Here is a 22,605-nt window from a genome sequence, read left to right as displayed (position 1 = left end):
ATTTCACATATCGGTGGAGTCTTACAGTCATTATCAAATTATTTTTTTAATTAAGCATGGAGCGCAAAATGAGTCCATGACTGCAGGTAAAAAGGTATTGGGTCCCCTGGAGCTGGAATCACAGGTGGCTCTCAGCTGCCTGACATGGGTTCTGGTAACCAGACTGTGTCCTCTGGAGGAGGAGTGAGTGCTCTGAACCACTCAGCCACCTCTATAGCCCCACCTAATAAATTTCAGACTTTCATCAGACCCCAGAAATACTCAACACTTTAGTCTACACTCCTAATCTCCAATTTTCCCTCAGGAAAACTCATGAAGCCACGAGTCAGATATATGTCTCTATGAATTTAATAGTTCATGGTATTTCATATAATGGAATATTAAAATATATTACTTTCATTGTCTGGATCTCTTAACATTCTCAATGTTTAACCATATATTAAACACTGTTCTATTTCTTTTTATATTTATTACTTATTGAAAAATAATGTCCTAGTGATGAGTAAGCCATACCAACCACTCATTAACAACGAACATTCAGATTGTTTTAACTTTTAGTACACACCGTGCTTCTCTGAAGATTCATTTACAGCCTTGGCAGACTTTTTTATTTCTCTTAGGTACATATCTAAGACTGAGATTGTTAGATCACAAGGTAAGTCTGTGATGGAACTGTCCATGAAAGGGTCAATCCCCAGTACTGCCTCTCTCAAAATAAAGAAGAGAGATGAATGATCTACCTGTCAATTCCTCATATCCTTACCAACCCTTGACATCAGCATCACCTCATTATGTTTTTCACTTTTGCATTTAAATTTTGTGTGTGGGGGGGTTGTGTGTACTTCAATGACCAAGCAGAAGCCACACAACAACTTAGTGATGTCAGTTCTCTCCTTCCAACATCTAGGTCCTGTGTATCAAACCCAGCTTGCCATGTTTAATGGTAACTGTTTGTAGCTTCAATTATAATTGTTCTTAATAAGTAAAAGTCAGAGTCAGGAAAAAGGGTAAATGCTGAAAAATCAAAGAAGCAGAGCAGTCAGTCACTAGTCCTTACCTCTCCTGAATCCTTAGGATGAATGGACGATCCTCTTTCTAAGAATCCTCACACTGAATTCACTGAGCTCCTATCTCCTCCTGCCTTATAGTCCTCTCTCAACCAAGCCATATCCCTTCCTGTCTCCACCTCTCTAGTGTTGGGATTAAAGGTGTGTGACTCCCAAGTACTGAGATTAACGGTGTGCGCCACAACTGTCTGACTTTGTTTCTCTTTTATAGTGCATCAATCTTGTGGAACCCAGGGTGGATTTAAACTCACAGAGATGCATCTGCCTCTGTCTCCTGAGTGCTGGGTTGAAAGGTGTGCGCCACCACTGCCTGGTCTCAATGAATAACTAGTGGCTAGATCCACACTCTGATCTTCAGACAATCTTTATTTGTTATAGCACAAAGTATCACAGCAAGTATTTGTATACACTGAAAAATCATGCTTGCTCGCCTTTTCGAAATTTCTAAATTGTGATAAATTTTAACAACATATAGAGAATAGTAAATAACCATCTATGTGTCTATATCAAATGATTGTCATGACTGTTTTGGAATGTCTCGCTTTTTTTTTTGATCTGTCTTTTAAATACCATGAGTCCATACAAAACCAGTGAGCAAAAACCACATGAAGGTACCAGTGACTCCACTGAGGACTAGATCATCAAGGAGAGTGATGTAGATCTAGAGAAACACCTTCTCTGGAGCATCTCACTCTGCCTATACTGCTGTGCCTGGTGGCCTTGCCTTAGCCAGGCAGCTGTGTTTCTCTCTGGTCTCAGTAAGATGATGTAGCACTTGGGGATGAAGATGCCACCCAGAAGGCCAGCAGTGGAGGCCAGGATGGAGAAGATTTCTACAGCCACCATAGACTTACCCCGGGCACTGTGGTACAGGGGCAGGAACGCTGTCCAGACACTGCAGAAGAGCAGCATGCTGAAGACCAGGAACTTAGTCTCGTTGAAGACATCTGGTAGGCCCCTGGCCAGAAAAGCCACAGAGAAGGTACCCCCCGCCAGAAACCCCAAGTAGCCTAGCACACAGAAGAAGATGGTGCCAGAACCCTCCTGGCACTGGATGACAATGTGTTGGGGCTCCGAGACCATATCCCTGTCTGGGAATGGTGGGGAGGTGGCCAGCCAAACCCCACAAAGAACAACCTGCATGAAGGAAGCAATGAGGACCACCGAGGTGGAAGCCCCAGGGCTCAGGCACACCTGGATCCTGCCCCCCGGCCTGATGACCCTGAAGGCCAGGACCACTGTAAGAGTCTTGGCCAGAACAGAGGAGACAGCCACCGTGAACACCACAGCAAAGGTCGTCTGACGCAGGAGGCACGTGGGGACACTGGGGCGGCCAAGGAACAGCAAGGCACACAGGGCGCAGAGGGAAAGAGAGATCAGCAGGAAGTAGCTGAGGGTTCTGTTGTTGGCCCTCACCACGGGGGTGTCCCTGTGCTTCAGGAACACTCCCAGAACCAGAACAGCCAGACCAGCCAGGAAGAGTGCCACCAAAGCCAGCACGAATCCCAGAGGTTCCTCGAAGGCCAGGAAGATCTCTGTCCTGGGCAGGCAGCGGTCTCTGGTGTGGCTCGAGTACTGCTCCTTGGGGCACAGGAGACATCTCTTCATGTCTACGGGAGACACAGACACCATTTCTGCAACACTGTGCCAACTGCACCAGCTCTGAAGGAAGGCGCCCCAAGCACTCCCTGCCCTTACAGCCTTTCCATCAAGTCATGGATTTATGAATTATTCTTGGTGACCAGGGCTGGGATGGGTGATATTAGAGGCAGAAGCACAAAGGAAAAAGCTGTATGTTCTGTATCTGTTTTATGTGAAGGTTTTTGTTTCTCTCTTCAGTGTCTCGTGGAACTCAGGCTGAGTAGGAAAGGGTGGATATGAACTTCTTAGTTTCTTTCCACAACCTGTTAAGTGCTGTGATTATAGGCCTTAACCACTCTACCTAACTTATGAGTTTGTGTGTGTGCAGGCTTGTGTGTGCACACATGTATATGAGTGACTGTAAATGCTTGTTGAAACCAGAGATGATCAGATATTGTCTCTTACTCATTTCTCACACCTTATTTTCCTAATGAAATTTATTTATTCATGTGGTGTGTATATGTATTGTGTGGGATAAGGTGTGACTTGTACATTTGTATATGTGGTGTGTATATGTGTTGTGGGCTAAGGCGTTCCTTATACATTTGTACGTGTGGTATGTATATGTATCGTATGAGCTAAGGTGTGACTTGTACATTTGTACATGTGATGTGTGGGCTAAGGTGGGACTTGTACATTTGTACATGTGGTGTGTGTATGTGTTGTGGGCTAAGGTGTGCCTTGTATATTTGTACGAATGGTGTGTATATGTATCATGTGAGCTAAGGTGTGCCTTGTACATGTGGTGAATGTATGTGTTGTGGGCTAAGGCGTGCCTTGGTGTGCACCTGAAGGTAAGGAAACCTGTCACCAAGGTGGTGCTCTCCTTCTGCCATGTGGGTCTCAAGAGCCAAACTCAGGCTGTCAGGATCGACAGTGAATGCTTTCCCTGAAGAGCCATCTCACTAGTCTCAACAACTATCTTTGGAATTATTTATTTTATTTTTCTTGTTGAGTATTTTTCTGTACATACATATATATGAAAAACATATGCATGCCTTATTCCTTCAGAAGTCAGAAGATAGCATTGAATCCCCTGAAACTGGAGTTACAGATGGTTGTGAGACCCCATATAGGTGCTCCTAACTCCTGAGCCTCCTCTCCAGCCCTTCATGACCATATTTTCTCTTTTTTATAATTTATTTTATTTTTTTAAAAAAAAACTGTCTTTTTTTCACATTACATACCAATCCCAGTTTCCACTCCCTTCCCTCCTCCCAACCTTTCCACCTACCCTCTCACCCCCCATCCACTCCTCAGAGAGGGTGACTGCCTTGGGGAAGATCCAAGGCCCTCCGTACTATATCTTTGCTGATCAAGGTATCCATCCAGAGAGAATGGGTTTCCAAAATCCCATAAAAAGCAGTAAGGATAAATGCTGGTGTCACTGTCAATGGCCTTGCAGTCTGCCCCAGCCATACAACTGTCACCCACAATCAGAGGGATTATTTTGGACCTATGCTGGATCCTTCCCTGTCTGACTAGAGTTGGAGAGCTCCCATCAGCACGATCATAGTTTTTGAGATTAAATCATTCTTTATTTATTTATTTAACAAAAAATTCCAACTCCTCCCATTTCCCTCCCACTCCCTCCATTCCCCCATCCTCTCCAGTCCTAAGAGAAGTCAGGGTACCCTGCCCTGTGGGAAGTCCAAGGCCCTCCCCACTTCATCCAGGTCTAAGGAAGTGTGGCATCCAAACAGACTAGGCTCTCAAAAAGCCAGTACATGCAGTAGAATCAAATCCCAGTGCCATTATTATTGACTTCTCACAGTAATGAAAACAGCTTGGTATTGGCATAAAAACAGAGATACTGATCAATGCAATCGAATAGAAGACTCCGATATTAATCCACAAACCTATGAACACCTGATTTTCGACAAAGGAGCTAAAATTATACAATGGAGATTAAATCTTCTATTGAACCTGGAGATCACTGAGTTAACTACACTGACCAAACACAATCTCCAAGATCCTCCTGTCTCTGTCTCTTGAGTGCTGGAATTAAAGGACTGTGCCACCACACCTGGTCTCTTACATGAGTTTTAGTGTTTCATTTTTCCAATAATATCAGTAACTGATCATATTAACAAATGCTTTAGACTGAGTTGTGTCCACAAAATTCATCTTGTCAAGTCCTGTTACTCGGCACCTCAAATATCACTGTATTTTGCCATAACTAATCTGAAGATTTTCCAATACATGTTAAATTAGTTCACCAGGGTAGGCCCTAATTCTAACAAGGCTCCTATCCTAATAAGAATGGGGAGCTGGAGCTGGGTGTGGCTGCACATAACTTTAATCTCAGCACTTGAGGGACAGAGGCAGCTGGGTTTCTCTCAATTAGGGGTGGGGGAAGCAAACTAGTATCATTGTGATTTCCAAGCCACCCTAGACTACATGGTCAACCCTTGTCTCAAAAACAAACAACAAGCCAAAAAGAAAGGGAACACACACACACACACACACACACACACACACACACACTAGGGGTTGAAATGAGAGCACACAGTAAGGGGATGGCTCTAGTAGGGCAAAAGTGAGGCCTCACACAACACCAGCCCTGAGGAAAACTTGGCTTTGCATTTGCAGTTTTCAGAATGGTAAAGAAATAACTTCTACAGCTCAGACAGTATGGGATGTGGTGATCAGCTGCCATTCTACATCTAGGATGAACACCACTAACACAGAGAAAGAAGGAAATCACTAAAGAACATCTACATGCACTTCCACTTCCATGAAGTTTAAAAAGCAGGTGGAATTTATCAGTGTCAGCAAAAGGTTCGTCACTGGACCACTAGAAGCTTATGGAAGTAGCTTATGCCTGATTCTTGTCCACAGTCCAATTACAGTTCAAGCACATGTCTGTCTCAATAAAGCATTTACTTAGGAACAACTATAAGAGCAGTGTTCTGACTGGTGTACCAGAGAAAAGCAAAGTCTTTGCATCTAGTGGATAGATGGGTGTAATGTTTTGACTGAGAATGACCCCATAGTCTCATATATTTGAATGTTTGTTAATTGTTGTTAATTGGTGGGTTGTTGGGAATGGACTGGGAGGAACAGCATTGCTGGATGAGGGATGTCACTGTGGTTGGCCTTTAAAAGCTGAAACTCACCACCTAGCCTACTCTCCACCTCTCTGCCTGCCTGCTGCCTGTAGATCAGAATGTAAACTCTCAGCTACTGCCTGGCACCATGCACCATCTGAAACTATAAGAAGCTGCCTTGATCATGGTGTCTTTTCACAAAAGTAGAACAGTAACTAAGACAACAGAGAAAAACAGAGAAACACAGGAGGTTCACAATTCCCTTTGGTTTCTTAGATTCCAGATCCACATGCCCTTACCTTTTTTGTCTGTAAACTGTCCCTCGGGGCAGGGACTGCAATCAAAACAGCAGTGGGGGGCTCCCAGCCTGGGAACTTGGCTGAATCCTGGAAGGCAGCTTTCACTGCAGACAGAGGTGGGCACCTAGTAACAGTGAGCATAGTGTCACCAGTGACTCTTTAGGGATACAGATTCTTGACCTCACCCTAAGAACCAGAACAAGAGAGTTCCCACTAGATGAGATGCCTTTTAGAAAGCATGTCTATCTGAGCAGATGCCAGACTAGAGAGGTACTTTTGAATGTAATAAGGAAGGGCTACATCAGGATGCCATGGTTGAGGCATTCAAAATCACAGATAAACACTATAATTGTTGCTTTCCAGTCTCTGTGGAATGTATGCACAATTGAATGTATGCGGGCAGGACAGAAGGCTCAGTGGTTAAGAGCACAGGCTGCTCTTCCAAAAGAGCAGGATTCAATTCCCAGCACTCATATAGCAACTTACACTGTAATTACAGTTCCAAAGGAGCTCATGCCCTCTTCTGTCATGTACAGACACAAGGCACACACACAGCACACAAATACACATGCAGGGAAACATCCATATAGGCAAAATAAAAGGAAAATAATTGTAAGTGTTGGCAGGCATTACATAAGTCCATAGCCTGGGCATAATTTTCTTGATGGTCATGGCTTTCTCTCTCTCTCTCAGAATGTCCCAAAACCTGTGAATTCTTGCAAACCTCCATGCCTAACTCAGAAAACATGACTGTTTCTCTCTTCCTTTTCTTCATCTCCCTTTGTGAAGTTGATGAGGTTTACAATTTAGTTGCACTTATATTTTTCACTTGTACTATAATAATAAAGTATATTTGAGACTCATTAAGAGAAAAATTAGGTACTGATGCCTTTGACACAGAAAGACAGAAAGAGAGAGAGACAGAGAGAGAGACAGAGAGAGACAGGGAGAGAGAGGAAGACATAGAGAGAGAGATGTTGTGAGCTATTTATTTACAACATGTGAAGATGCGTCACTGTGATCGACTTAATAAAAAGCTGAACAGACAATAGCTAGGCCAGACAGGTTAGGCTGAAATTCCAGTAGGAGACAGGAACTCAGGGTTAAAATCTAGCTGCAGAAGAGACGCCAGTGAGACACTGAGGCAGTCAGACATACATTATGGAGGATAGGTGACAAGCCATATGACAGAACATGGATTAATATAGATGGGTTAATTTAAGATATAAGAGCTAGCTGAGGAAATACATAAGCTAAGTCCAACTATTCATAATTAATAAGCCTCCATGTCTTTATCTATGGCTAGCAGACCAAAGAAAAGTCCAACTATATGCACACACACACATACACACACACACACACACACACACACACACACACACCTTCACAGCACAGTAGTCTTCTCAGCACAGTAGACCTGCCAAGGATGACTCAATTTCTCATAGCAAAGCTCGAGGTCTAGGCAAGGATCACAAAGACACATGTGTGGGGTGCTGACATCTCTACCACAAAAGAAGACAGCAGAAAACCCCACCCAGACCAAGACCATTGAAAGTTTCTTCAAAAGAATCCTATGAACACTTAGCATGTGTCATTTCTGCCTCAGAAATCCAAGAATTGGAACCTCATTCTCATGTGGAAAAACTTAAGGTCACCATTGACTGGCGATGCCACCAGAACAAAACTTAGACAAAGTTGCAGAGGAGGGGACTCTTTCTTCAGTGGCACAGGACAGGAAGCTGAGCCATTTCTATGAACCAGACTCCACACAGAGACATACCTGTGTCAACACTCTTCCTAATTTTGTTAATAAATGTCATGGTTTGAATCTCAAATGTTTCCAAAGTCTCATGTTTTGGACCATGAGTTACCAGATGGGAGGTTTTTGAAGAATGATTGGGCGTTGATGCCTCTGAGCAAATCAATGGACTGATTCCTCAATGAAATAATAATTTGATGAATTATTATTGGAAATAGGACTTGGGACCTAAATAGGGGGAGTGGGTCCCGGGACCATGCACTTATACAATGTAACTTGGTTATCTATCTTTCTAGCTCCCCACCTCCTCACTTCCTTGGCCCATGAACTGAAGAACCTCTTTTACCACAAGGCAGGCTGCTGTTCGTGACCTACTGACTCAACCACACACACCCAAAGCAATGGATACATCTCAAATTGGATATCTCAAACTCTGAGGCAATAAAAACCTTTCCTCACTTGAAACTTGCTCTCAGGTATTTGTTATGGAGGGGGAAATAAACTAACTTAGCAAGTAAACTGAATGTCTACAAGCCCACTTCCAAGCTGGTTGAGTGAGTCACTCACTGTCCTCGTCTCAGAGAATATCCTGAACACAGATGCAGTGAAAATACTGTCAAGGCAGCACCAGGTGCAGATTCTCATTCTATTCGTGAATCTGATAGAGTTTTTTCCTCAACGTTTATGTGTTTATGTTGTAAATATGTATACATGCATTTGTACACCTATGTGGATTCGTGTTTATGTATGGACAAGCACATGTTCTGTGGAGGCCCAAGGTTAATGTTGGGAATCATCCTCAATTGCTTTTTCACTGTGTTCATTGAGGCAGATGCTCAAAGGAAAACCCAGAGTTCACTGATATGGCTAGTCTGTTTCCATCTTCTAGGGATGAAATCACAGGTGAGACGCACCCACTATCCACTCAGCATGTACAAGTGTTCTGGAGATCCAAAGTCTGGTTCTTGAACTTGCATAAAACACTTTGACCACTGAGCCATCTCCCAACCCGATCTTTTACATTTTCCTTTATGCTAGTGAATCAATATCATTCAGAGAAAGATCTCTAATGAGATAAACAGATAGCCAGTTATAACTGACTGACCCAGTCCAGAGCAGCATCAACTTCATGCACCCATAGCAATGAAGGCCCCTGGACTTGGAATTTCTCTGTGACTTTAACATACTAGGACAAGAGTCATCTCTGCATTCAGGCAACTCACTTGGATTTCCTCCTTCAAATGGACCATCATTTGGTTCCCCGGAGAGACTTGAGGGTCTATCATTCCTACATGGACCAAGCGGAATACACCCTCAGGCGTCTTCTGCCCTTGGATAATGTTAAATATTGACACCAAATCTCCATTTCCATCAAACATAATCTCGATTCCATCAGGAGTCTTGAAGTGCACCTTCCTGAGAGCATGAAGCAGCTGGCAAGGAAGGGAGACATTGTTCACTGTCAAGGACCAGCTCAGGATTTTGTTAGAATGTAGCATACCATTCACCTCTACAATTAGCCAGAGTCATTTCAACCAAAGACATTAGGCACCATTAGACATAAGAAAAATAAGGGACCTGTGATATTTTCAGGAAATCACAAATATGATTAGGTTTAATAATTAATAATGTATAATCTTTAATCCAGATAATTTTTAAACCTAATACTGTGTTACTGTGTATACAACTCACATTATAGAATTAGAAACAACTTTCATGAATGTGCTCTCCTTCTGCTGCCATGTGGGACTCAGGAATCCAACTTATGCTTGGGGGCAAATATCTTTACCCACTGAGCCATCTCAACAGCCATAAAATTAATCCCCAAACATGACAAAGTGATTCCTGCTCGAGTCTCATTTGGCTGTGCACTGCTGTTTTCAGTCTTCCCATTACACTCAGCAGATTCCAAACTCTAGTAAGAATTCCACAGACTGGCCCTAGGCCACCTAGACTGCCCAACGACTCCAACCAGCCTCCCACAATTCATCAGTCCACCCCTGTGGCTCTGCTACTTGTCTCCATTCTAGGGTCTTGACACATGCTGTCCCTGCTATCTGCACTTTTTCCCATGATGAGACTTCTCGTCCTCTTCTCTGAAACTCAGATATTTCCACACAAGAAGATTTCCCTTCTTTCACTCACTCCTCACTCCATCTACTTTCTATCTTCTTCATAGAATACACACACTGTTATAACCACAGTCATCTTTTTCATGCTGTATAGTCCTGGTTGGCCTTGAATTCAGGATTTTATGGCCTCAACCTCCTGTGTGCTGGTATGACAGGCATGGGCCACCAAGTCAGATATTGTGTAAGTTGTAATCAGTCACTCTCAGCCAAAAAGAGAACAACCATCACTGTGCATATGGTTGACAACCAAATGTACATTCACCAGTCACACAGTAGAGACTCGGGCCATCTAAGTTAAAGTGATGAAAATATACCCCCTCCTTATCCACCACTTTCAATATTTACCTCACCAGTGAGCAACATTTCTTCCAAAGGTCTGCTTACATACCTTGGCCTATGCTACACTGAATGGATTTGAGAAGATGGATGGATAGTTAGATAGATAGATAGATAGATAGATAGATAGATAGATAGATAGATAGATAGATAGACAGACAGACAGACAGATAGGCAGGCTTGTGTCAAGAAAACCAAAATGCATTATATATGTTTATGAATTTGTCACTAACATTTAAAAAAAAATATAATGATAAGTAAGGATTTGGGAGTTGGCTCAGTAATTGAAAAACACTTGCAATAAAAGTTTGAGGATTGGACTTCAAATATCTGGAACCCACCTAAATGTTAGGTGGATGTGACGGCACATATGTAGTTACAGCCTAGGAAGATGGAGACAGGAGGTGCCCAGAGCAAGATGGCCAGCAATTCTAGCCACATCAACAAGTTCTGCGGTTGAATGAAAGACCCTGTCCTAAATAATAAGGTTGAAGAGTGATAGGCAGATAATTTCTCATATCAGTCTCTGACTTTCCCACATGTACATACACGAGTGCACACCCCACCACATATACCTGCATGCCCATGCACATGTGACCATACACAAGCACCACACATCCAAAAAACGACAAGGAATTTGATATCTCTTTGAAATTCTTATTTGTAGTATGCCTATACTAAAAATCAACTACTGTTTATTAAAGTTCAATGTAAAAACACTAAAAACACTATTTACTATTCTCAGATATCTTAATTTTACTAGGCATCCTTTATTTGCTAATACAAGCAACCCTATAAGGACTGGATTCATCTGAGATTCACACACTGCATGGAATCCATGTTCATTATTTCTTCTAAGATGCCTCTCAGTTGCAAGCAGGAGGCACCCATGCTGAAGCAAATAGCCAGCTTTCCTTTAGCCTAGTAAGAACAAAGGGGCAATGTCCTCTTCCCCAAGCAGTCCTAAATCACCTGCTCTACACATGTCTCTCTCACCTGCCAGGGCTGGAAGGACTGGGAATCTGTACTTTGCCCATCCTGCTGTCCACTGGTTATCATGTCTTGCAGGGCATGGGCAACGCTGTAGACAGCTGAGTAAGCAGCATCACTTTTACTCACTTCTGGGAAAGGGTACTGCTTGTTTATCAGACTCTCATTCCCTGAGCACAGCTGGACACCCTCTGTCACTGTGCTGCTCTGGTGGGGCCATGTGCAATCAAAGGTGAACTCCCAAAACTTTTTTATAAACATGTCTTCTGGGGTCCGGCTGGGGCGCAGGTTAGCAAGGAACTCTGGGAAGCCAATTGCCCTGCTGCTATGAAGCAGAAGGCCAAATGTGCCATGCAATACCTGGGAAATGCCTGGAATGGACAGGGCAAGTGCCATGTGCATAGTGTCCTTGCTGACCCAGACCTGTCCTGAGACAGGGGCATCCTGTAAGCCATGCAAAATGAGCTGGAAATTCACATTGCTTAGGAAAACCAGCACAACCCTGGCTGTGCATTTCTGCATCTTCTGGACAATCTTTTGAATCTTCCCCATGGACTCATGGGAAGGAACATGGAGGGTGAACTCAATGCACACACCAGCTGGCCTCAGCTCCTGATTGGCCAGAGAGCTGGTCTGCTGCCCAAAGTCATCATCATGGGCCAGAATGACCACCCAGGACCACTGAAAGTGAATGATCAGCTGGGTCAAGGCACGGCAAGATGTGAGGTCACTAGTCACAGTCCGAAGGAAAGATGGGAACTGGATCTTGTCACTGAGGCTGGGTAGTGAGGATCCATAACTGACCTGTCAAAAAGAACCAGGCAATAGAAGGGTGAATGAGACTGGGATTTATGCATAGGCTCATGATCTGGTTTAAAGGTGGGAAGGCGGAGGTTGGAGACATTGCTCAGCAGTTCAGAGCCCTTGTTCTTCTGGTAGAAGACCCAAGTTCAAGTCCTATCACACACACCAAGTGCCTCACATCTTCCTACAACTGATACCCTCATCTGGCTTCCTCCTGACTCTGCAGCATAGACTCACACACACAGAGAGAGACATACACACACACACACACACATTAAATATTAAAATATAATTTTCAGGAAAGGACATGAGCATCCTGCATTGGGAACTGAGCTTGTTCTACAGCCTTGTAGCTTCTGGAATGGACCCAGAACCAGCAGCTTTACCTGCTCTCCTCTCAGCATCTGTCCTTTACATGTCCTGTAATATTTCATTCCTGTACCTCAACAAGGTGTGTGACTGTGTGGTTTGCATAAAATTGTTAAGTTGCTATTTTATCTTTTATTGAGCTCTACTTTTTTCTCTGCTCCCCTTCCTGCCTCTCCCCTCCAAGTCAACCCTCTCCCAAGGTCCCCATTCTCCCAATTTACTCAAGAGATTTTGTCTTTTTCTATTTTCCATATAAATTAGATCTATGTATGTTTCTGTTAGGGTCATCACTGTTGTCTAAGTTCTCTGGGATTGTGATTTGTATGCTGATTTTCTTTGCTTTATGTTTAAAAATCACTTATGAGTGAGTGCATGTGATAATTGTCTTTCTGTGTCTGAGTTACCTCACTCAAAATGATGTTTTCTAGCTCCATCCATTTTCCTTCAAAATACAAGATGTCATTATTTTTTCTGCTGTGTAGTAGTCCATTTTGTAAATGTACCACATTTTCTTATCCATTCTTCGGCTGAGGGGCATTTAGGTTGTTTCCAGGTTCTGTCTATGACAAACAAAGCTGCTATGAACATAGTTGAGCACATGTCCTTGTGGAACAATTGAGTGTCCTTTGGATATATACCCAAAAGTGGTATTACTGGGTCATGAGGATAGATTGTTATTTTTAAAATAGGTGGTGTGTGTGTGTGTGTGTGTGTGTGTGTGTGTGTGTGTGTGTGTGTTGCATATGTAAAGATCAGAAATATTTCAGAGGTTGCCTCAGCGTAGGAATGATAGGATATGGTACCAGTGGTATTGAGGAGAATGCATTTTTCACAAGAGAATGAAAATGTTCTCAAATCAACTGAGGTACTTATCCTAAGATAAGTCACTGAAGTGCTAACCTTAAATAGATAAATTATCCTCAAGTCACCTCTTAAAACCATACACTAAAGAGATGATTGTCACACATGGCCTCCATTGTGGGAAGGACACTAACAGCTGGGATACATAACCATAGGGTAAATGGATGCAAGTGGCATGAGCCCAGTCGCCTAAACTGAAACTCCAAGAACCTACAGCCAGGCAAAATTACTGATCAATTTACTTAAAAAACAAATAATATTTGATTTTTGTGAGCTGGAAGATGTCTCCCCAGGTAAAGGTGTTTGCCACCAGCCTGAACACCGGAGTTTAAACCACAAAATCAAAAAAAGTAGAAGAGAATTGACAAACTAAAGTTGTCTTCTGACTGGCACATGGACACCATTGCACTGGTTTCATGTGCACACACACACACACACACACACACACACACACATACACACACACGGGGCTAAAGAGATGGTGCAGTGGTTAACAGTACTTGCTGCTCTTTTAGAGGAGCTGGGTTCAAATCCCAGCACCCTCATGGCAGCTAAAAGGCATCTGTAACTCCACTTCTAGGGAATCCAATGACCTTTTCTGAATGTCCATGGGCACCAGGCATGGAGTGCGTGTGTGTATGTGTCTGCGTGTGTATATATAAGATATGTGTTTTATATGACTATATATATAGATATGTGCCACATGTGTAGCACATCTATGATATATATAAGAATGTATATACTTATACACATTAATAAAAATAAAAAATTCTGTAAAGATATATTTTGAAATTAAAAAATTTCAATACCTCATTGAGAGGGATGCTAGTTCTCTCTAAAATATATCTATATATGGAAGGAAACCATGTTAAGCATGGAGAACACTTGCAGGGAGCCTGGCTCCACAGCAGAGCTGCTCACTCCTGTGGCCATCACCATCAGTTTCTCTACCATCATTAAGGGACTGCACTACATTCATGAAGGAAGAAGGCTTAACCAACTCACCTGGGGAAACTTGTACAGCCCCAGAAGTCTGGCCATGGAGACAGACAGGGATGACCGTGTGTCCCCAACCAGAGCAGCCTGAGGAGAGCCATGCTGGCATGTGTAGTTGGGGATGGGCTCCTCCTGCCTCGTGAGAAAGCTCATCGTCTCGTGGACGGCTCCATGCACTGAGTCCCCAGAGTTTCGAATGGAGAAGCCCAGAGTCAAATTGGGCAACAAGTGAGCACTCCTATTAATCTCCTCGATGGCAAAGACGAAACTCTGGGCCACCCGGTAGCCCCACTTGGAAACGCTGAGGGAAAGAGAAGCCCACATTTATCCCTCATGATGGGGTAAACTGAACAAGAATAAACACGGTGACCCAAGAGATACAAGTAGAACAAGATCTCCACAAGTATTTGTACATAGATGTGCAGAGGAGCACAGATCAGAATACTCCAAGGGGAGCCAGAGGGAATGTGGAGCCAGTAATCAGAGGGGACAGTTTCAGAAGACAGAATGGATAACTGAAGATCTGTTGAATAAGCTGGATGTGGTGGCACACTTGTTTAATCCCAGCATTCTGGAGGTAGAACAAATGGACCTTTTTGAGGTGGAGAGCAACATGGCTTACAGAGACAGACCCAGGTACAAGGAGCTACATAGAGAGGCCCTGTCCCATGTAAGCAAAGAAAAATCTATTGCACAGTAAACTTGGTTAGAATTAACAGTAACTAACATCTACAGAATTGCTCAAAGTAAGAGCCAGAAGACAGGGAGCGGAGATGTGAAATACTGTCTTCAGGACTTGATGCAGACGTGTGAGCCTACCAACAGCCAATCATGCATTGGAAAATTCTTTGAGTGGCCGTACTCTTCCCTGCTGAACTATTGGCAATTGATGTATTCTGGCAAAAAGACACTCATTGTCTTTAGACACATACTCAACTGATGAACCCCAAAACTCCAGTGTACAGTTCTAAGCCTGCAGCCACACAGACAGCCTTGGTTAATTTCAGTAGATCACAGCTGGGTGGGGACAGCGCATGCCTTTCATTCCAGAACTGGGGAGGCACAGACAAGCAAATCTTTATGAATTTGAGGATAGCATGAACCACAGAGTGAGTTGCAGAACTTCCAAGGCTACACAGAGAAAACCTGTCTCAAAAAAAAAATCAAATCAAATCAAAAATAATCAATGGCTAACAAAACAATAAGACATAAATGTGGGAAAGGGACATGTAAGAAGGAAGAGGGAAGGTCAGCGGTAAAAGAAAGGTAAGAGAGGCTGGGGTTGAAAATTAAACAAAATGTACTGCATAAACATATGAAATAAAAAAAAGATCAAATGCAATAAAATGTTAAGCATGTACATACAAGTAACACTAAATGGACTCAACAGGTCTCATTTATGTATTAATATATTTGCTTGCATGTTTAAGCAATAATAATTAAAGAATAAAAAGACGTAAATTTGAGAGGGAAGAAGGGCTTATGCGAAGCATTAGAAGGACATGTTAAATAGATAAAGATCAATAGATAGATTGATAGATATAGAAATACAGATATAGCTGTAGATATGTAGATACAGATGAAGATATAGATATATGGATGCAGATAGATATATTTGGCTCTTCAGACAAAGAATCTCTTTATGGCCTTTGCTGGCCTGGAATCCAAAGATATCTGCCTGCCTCTGCCTCTTGAGTGCCACCACACCCAGCTGATGCTGCTTATGTTAATTAAATTTTTCAGAATTAATATTGAGAGTAAATTTGTTTTGTTTTGAGGCAGAGTCTCCTTATCCCCCAGTGTGACCTCACACTCACTATATAACCAAGAATGATGATGAATTTTTTTCAATGGATGTGTGTGTTTGTGTGTGTGTGTGTGTTTAAGCCAGAAGCTGACAACTAGTACTGTCTTTAAAGCGTGATCTCTCTCTCTCTCTCTCTCTCTCTCTCTCTCTCTCTCTCTCTCTCTCTCTCTGTGAGTGTGTGTGTGTGTGTGTGTGTGTGTGTGTGTGTGGTGTTGTATTTGTATGGGTGTTTCCCCCTTGGAAGGTGAAGACTGGTGGGATATAAGGATATTTTTCACAATACCTTCTCCACCTTTTAAAAAACATTATCCTGTGTTCATGTGTGCACATGCTGTTTCTGTAGACTCACACAAGCTAGAACACATGGAGGTCAGGAAACAACTTTATGAGTCAATTCTCTCCTTCCATATTTATGTGGGTTTCAGGATGGGCCAGGTCATCCATCAGGCTGGCATGCCAAGCACTTTCCCTCAAAAGACAACTCACTGGCCCCTCTTCACCTTATTTTTTGAGACATGTCATCTAATTCAGACCTCATCCATTCAGATAGGCTCAGTGGCCAGCGACTTTGGGGCTCTGTTCCTAACCAGGGTTACAGAAGATCAACAAGCCAGGCTTTCATGAGGGTTCTGGGAATCAAACTCAGGTCTTCATGCTACACAACAGACACTTCACCAACTCGGGCAAATCCCCAGACATTAAAGACCTTCACTTTCAGATTCTCCTGTCTCTGCCTCCCATGGTAGATTATAAACATTCACATCATCAAAAATTAAGTATACACAATGATAGGTTTGTGAGTGGGGTGAGCTTGATTAATCATTCTATAATATGTAATGCAACATATCCAATATGTACATACAATTATTACTCATTGGCTTAAAAAAAATAACATGGGATTCAGGTATTGTGGCATATTCTTATGATTCCAACACTCAGGAAGATAGTGAGTTCTAGGCTAGCATCATCTACACAGTAAGAGCCTGTCTCAAAAAGAAAAAAAAACTCAAGGACAAACCAATGTGGCCAGTGTGTTGGCTCGTGCTTGCAGTCCTGTGTCTGAGGGCTAGCCTGAACTACACAAGGAGTTCCAGACTAGCCTGAACACAATGTGCGATTGTATCTCAAAAGAAAAACTAATATAAGTAATGGTAAATGTAAACAAATCAGTAATGAAAATCTCTTCTGTTCATGGCTGAATAAAAAGAGATGGATTTTACTTTTAAAAAACACTTAACAACTGTTTTTGACTCAGATCTCATCATGTACTGCAATCCTGCCTGCCTTCCTGCATGGTGGGAGTACAGCCATATGCCCTATGTTCAGTCATGGCAGTAATTAAAAACAAATAAATAAATTGTTTTTTATTTAAAAAACAATAAAAAAGCTAAATAAAGCTAAATACGAACATTTAAAAAATAAATAATTGGGGCTGGAAAGATGGTTCAGACATTAAGAACACTGGCTGCTCTTCCAGAGATCATGAGTTCAATTTCCAACAACCTCAGGGTGGCTCATAATCATCTAGAATGAAATCTGGTGCCCTCTTCTGGCATAGAGGCATACATGCAGGCAGAGACTGTATACATAATAAATAAACAAATAAATAAATAAATCTTTCGAAAAATAAATATTAATAAATAACCAAGAAACTTGTTTTGGAAACAACACGAAGAAACATCGTATTACAAAAGCAGATATGAAAATATCCAAAAGTAGGAATGTGGATATGACTCACTTCATAAGTTTGATCTCCAGGATCATAGATTGAATGTGGTGATGCAGCCCCCCATCTCAGCACTCAGAAGGTAGAAGTAAGACTAACAGAAACTCAACCTCATCTTTGACGACCTAGTGAATTTGAGACTCCATGATGCTTGGAAAATATGACAAGCAAAAGGAATACAGCACAGAGGAATCACAGAGGCTGATAAATGATGAAAATCTACTGTTTACACATTAATGTATTCAGCAAACACACCTACATAGAAACTATTTTAAGAACCTTGGATAAATAGAAGAATCAAGAAGCCCCACCTGGCCCGTGGAGGGCAGACATTACACCCAGTACATGAGCACCCATACTCCAGTCCAGTACAAATAACAAAGACAGACAGACAGAGGTGTTGTAAAAGGAGAGCAACAGAGCTACTGCATGAATACAAAGAGAAGGGTGATGGCCATCTAGCTGGGACTCTGAGAATTAGCCCCTATCCAAGGCTTCACACAATCTTATAAAGCTGCTTCTGGGTTTCAGAGACTCCCATTCCACAACCAGCACTTACTCCGAAGCCAGCAGTCCAGATGGTGGGGCAGTGAAGTCAGACAGGGTACCAATAGAGAGATCAAAGATGGAGAAGCTGCCCCCCACCATTACATCTCCAGGACGATCAAAGTGATGCCTCTTCCTCGGCAACAGCCAGGCTCTTGGTGCAGAAAGAGCAGACACAGAGACACAGACAAAGAGAACAGGAAATAGAGCACACAGCCACATGCCTGCTGAGCACCAGGCAATCAGTGACAGGACAGCCTCATATGGAGCAGCAGCTTGCAGTGAAGGGGGATTTTATCTGGGAGAAAGCTCTTGATCAAGGGCCTGAGGCTAAGACCACACTGGGAATTCTAGGTTTGCAGGCTGTGAGGAGAATATTGATCATGACATGGTGGAGGTGGATGATCATTAAATCCCAGAGTCATTAAAAGTTTTATTTCCTCCTCCTGAGGCTTCCTAACCTCTTTGCATCCAAGGTCACAGTTCTGGGCATCAGTTGCTGACTACAGGAAGGGCGGCAATGGGTCTGATTGCCTCCTGAGGGACTTGCAAGCCCACGAGCAGCTGTGCTCAGGACACTGTTTGGTAGAGAAACCCCAGGTGAGTACAAGAAGCAGACAACCCAGTAGCTGAAGTAAAATATTTAGCACATTGTTCACACTCTATAGCCCCTGCATAAACCATCCTTGTTTCTCCGCTGTGTTGATCTACCAATCCATGTTCTGGGTGGTCTTTGCTGTTCCTTAAGGAATTTTCAGAAAAGTTTATCTAGCACAATTTGGAAATACACACAACCAGAGAGGGAGGGGGAGGTGGGGAAGGAAAGGGAAAAGGGAGGCGGGGAGGAGGTGGAAATTTTTAATAAATAAATTAAATAATTAATTAAAAAAAAGAAATACACACAACCAGACAGCAGAAAACAATAAATACCCATGTCTTTGTAGAGTCATTACTTATCTTCCCAAGGTACTGAGCCTTTTTGTCTTTCACTTGAAAACAAATTCCAAGGTTGACAAGATTGTTTTCAGGTAAATTCACTTGATATACAAGCCTGATGGCCTGTGTGTGATCCCAAAAATCAGCATAAAGTTAGAAGGAGAGAATCAACTCTATACACTTATCCTCTGACTCAACATGGAAAGAATGACGTACACCTGTGCATATGCATACACACACATGCACACTTCACACATACAAAATAGATATATTCAAGTAAGGAGACAAATTCCAAAGTGTTAGTTAAACAGATAAATACAATTTTCCAAAATAAGCATAATCCCCATATGAAGTCAAAAATAGAGTCTAAAGGATGGTTCAGCCTCATAGCAGGTAAAAACAGCCTAATGACCTTAGTTAAATCACCAAGTCCCTCCCACATGGTTGAAAAATAGAACTGACTTTTTTTTAAGTAAATTTTATTAAATTATAAAAGTTGCCATTTCCGCCCCTCTGCCCAACACCCTCCCACTCCCCCCACTCCCTCTCCTCCTCCCTCTTCGTCCCTTAGGGTAGTCAGGGTTTCCTGCCCTGTGGGAAGTTCCAGTTCATTCCCCCTCCCTCCAGGTCCAGGAAGGTGAGTGTCCAAACAGACTGGATCCCCAAAATCCAGTATATGCAGAGGAAACAGGTCCCAGTATCATAGTCAATGGCTTTTCCGAAAGACTTCGGGCCAGCCACAGTTGAGAATCCGGCCAAATTCCGAGAATCTGGTTAGATCACCTCCTCGTTCAGTCCCAGTCCAACTGGTCTTGGTAAACTCTCATTAGATCCGTTCCCTTGTATCAGTGGGTGATAGCATCCCTCGCAGTACTGATTTTGCTTTTCATTAGAACTGACTTTTGAAACTTACTCTCTGATCTGTATATAGTGCTTTGACACTTGAATCTCCAAAAACATGGACAGAAACATGCACACACTGCCTTAAAATTTGCATTGATATAGATCTTGATTTATTAATGCAAATTTAAGGTCAATTTTATTATATGTATATTTTTCTCTTAATTAAGATGTTGTAATTATGTAGTTCATTTAGGAAATATAGGTTAATAGATAATTATCTATAATAGTCAAGATTGTAGTCATGTTATTTAGATTTTCTAGATGTTCAAAGATGTATTTCAGATAGATAGGTATTCTTCAAATCTTTCAGAGACCTTCAGAATATGGCATTTAAAATGTTTAAGAACTTAATACTTTTCATGATGGTGAGACACATCTGCTCCTGGCAACACCAAGCTACTTCAAAAGGATGATGGGCATTGAAGAGGCTCCTTATGGAGTTGGTTAGCCAATTGGGCTAGAAACTGCTCTTGCCTGGACTGCTTCACTGGACATGCAGGACTCACAGAGAAATGACTGCTGAAGTTGCCTAAAGGTGAGATGATCCTTCGGGATTCCTGATTCATGAAAGAGTCTGTAAGACAATCTGCAGGAAACAGAAGAAAGTGACTGAACTGTCTTTGAATTTCCTACATCATAGAAAAGTCTGCCAGATACTATGGGACTGTGGGCTGAAGATGGATGCCCCAATGGTACAGAAGAACTTCAGGTAATTGTCCAGGCAATGAGATGTCTTTGTCAATTCTAGAGTTTTGGAAGTTGCTTACAATGCACTTCCTGTTTACTTAGGTAATATTATATCCTTCTGGAGTCTTAGATGGAGTTGAAAAATTTATAGTTATAGTTTTCCTTAGTTATAATAAAAGATAAAGTGGATATAAATATTGTTACTAGTTCTTGCTTGATACCTGTTTTGATGTAAAGCCTTCCTTTTTGTTTAACTAGAAAAGGGAAAATGATGTAGGATGTCCTTCTGTCTATGTATTGCTTTCATTGGTTAACAAAGGAACTGCTTTGGGCCTATAGCAGATCTGCAGGGTAATAGAGCTTGGCAGGTAAAACTAAGCAGAATGCTGGGAGATGTAAGGCACAGAGAGAAAGAGAGAGACGCTATGGAACCACAACCAGAGATAGACATGCTGAAACTTTTCTGGTAGGCCACGGCCTCAAGGTGACACACAGATTAATAGAAATGGCTTAAATTAAGATGTAAGAGTTAGCTAATAAGAAGCTAGAGCTAATGGGCCAAGCAGTATTTTAATTAATACAATTTCTGTATACTTCAGGGTTAAGATAGCTGGGCGGCCAGGACAAATAAGCGGACCCTCCTCCAACAAACACATAAATTACAAACAAATAAATAAAACAGAAACTCTGAATGTTCCTTTTAACAAGAAGGTTGGATTTAGAGAAGTACAGAGCCATTGTTCAAATCCAAAACCAGCTGAATATATTAATGTGTGTGTGTATGCATGTATGTATAAATGTAAGTGTAACCAGTACCTGGATTCATAGATCATATTCCATTTTATAGAAGCTCCTTAGTGGATAGCTATTTTTCCTTCTGTCAGCATTCAAACATTCATGGTCTCTTGAATTTTTGATGATGTGTATTTTTCTGTAAAGACGAGCTTTTCTTACCACCTGTATAATTGACACTTTGTGGATGAGCTGTCATTTCTCTTTTAGAAGAGGTTTCTCCTTTTCAAAGTGAATCTTTATTAATTTTGATGGTATTCATAGTTTTTCTTCTCCTGTGGAAACAAGAGCGAAACCCCTTTTCCAACATAGCACATCCCCTGGTTTCCATTGTGAGGTCAACACATCATTGAAATATACTGGTTGATGCAATTTAAATTTTTTCATTATCCAATGCATCTCTGATGCAGTTGTTCCTTTCTCATTAGCGTTAAGAAAATTCAAGGTCAATAAAGCATTATGCAATCTATTTTGGGGAGTATTTTTTGTCCCTTTCTGTTTGTTAAGCATATCCTTTATAGTACAATTTGACCTTTCAGTTATAACTGCCTGATCCGTAGGGTTATTTGGTATACCTGTAATGTTCTTTATATTATAATAATCAAAAACCCATTTCATTTTCATAGATACATATGTTGTTCCATTGTCTGTCTTTATTTCTACAGGTATACCCATGATGGCCATAATTTCCAACAAATGTGGAATACTCCAGTTCACTGATATTTCAGCCTATACTTACCTACCATCAACTTCCAATAGTTTAATCTTTTCTTAGGAATCATAATATAGAGGCATAATATAAAGGAATGTCACACTTTGTAATCAATGAATAATTCTTTTTTAATAAAAGCTTTACTGAGACATAATTCACACAGTGTACAATCCATCCATTTACATTTTGCAA

The 22,605-nt window shown here is 41.8% G+C and overlaps 1 protein-coding gene across 1 annotated transcript; it reads right to left on the bottom strand.

Moving 5' to 3' along the window:
- Positions 1–1,700: 1,700 nt before the first annotated feature.
- LOC148123438 (vomeronasal type-2 receptor 26-like) lies at positions 1,701–18,605 on the bottom strand. Its single transcript, XM_087911792.1, has 6 exons — positions 18,397–18,605; positions 14,314–14,605; positions 11,281–12,078; positions 9,040–9,249; positions 6,058–6,181; positions 1,701–2,677 (listed from the first exon to the last, which is right to left on the bottom strand). The coding sequence occupies exons 1-6, from the start codon at positions 18,603–18,605 to the stop codon at positions 1,701–1,703; spliced, it is 2,610 nt and encodes an 869-aa protein (XP_087767918.1).
- Positions 18,606–22,605: the final 4,000 nt, after the last annotated feature.

This window comes from Myodes glareolus, chromosome 1, assembly GCF_982192425.1.
Source record: "Myodes glareolus chromosome 1, mMyoGla1.1, whole genome shotgun sequence".
NCBI lineage: Eukaryota > Metazoa > Chordata > Mammalia > Rodentia > Cricetidae > Myodes > Myodes glareolus.
This window is presented reverse-complemented; position numbering and strand designations above follow the sequence as displayed.

Excerpts from the sequence above, each read along its gene's own strand:
- LOC148123438 (XM_087911792.1), bottom strand. The coding sequence starts at position 18,605 with ATGTGGCTGTGTGCTCTATTTCCTGTTCTCTTTGTCTGTGTCTCTGTG. Across the intron at positions 9,250-11,280 it reads AGTCCTTCCAGCCCTGGCAG|CTGCTTCATGCTCTCAGGAA; the intron begins GTGAGAGAGACA and ends CTTCCTTGCCAG. Across the intron at positions 2,678-6,057 it reads ACAGTTTACAGACAAAAAAG|ACATGAAGAGATGTCTCCTG; the intron begins GTAAGGGCATGT and ends TGTCTCCCGTAG.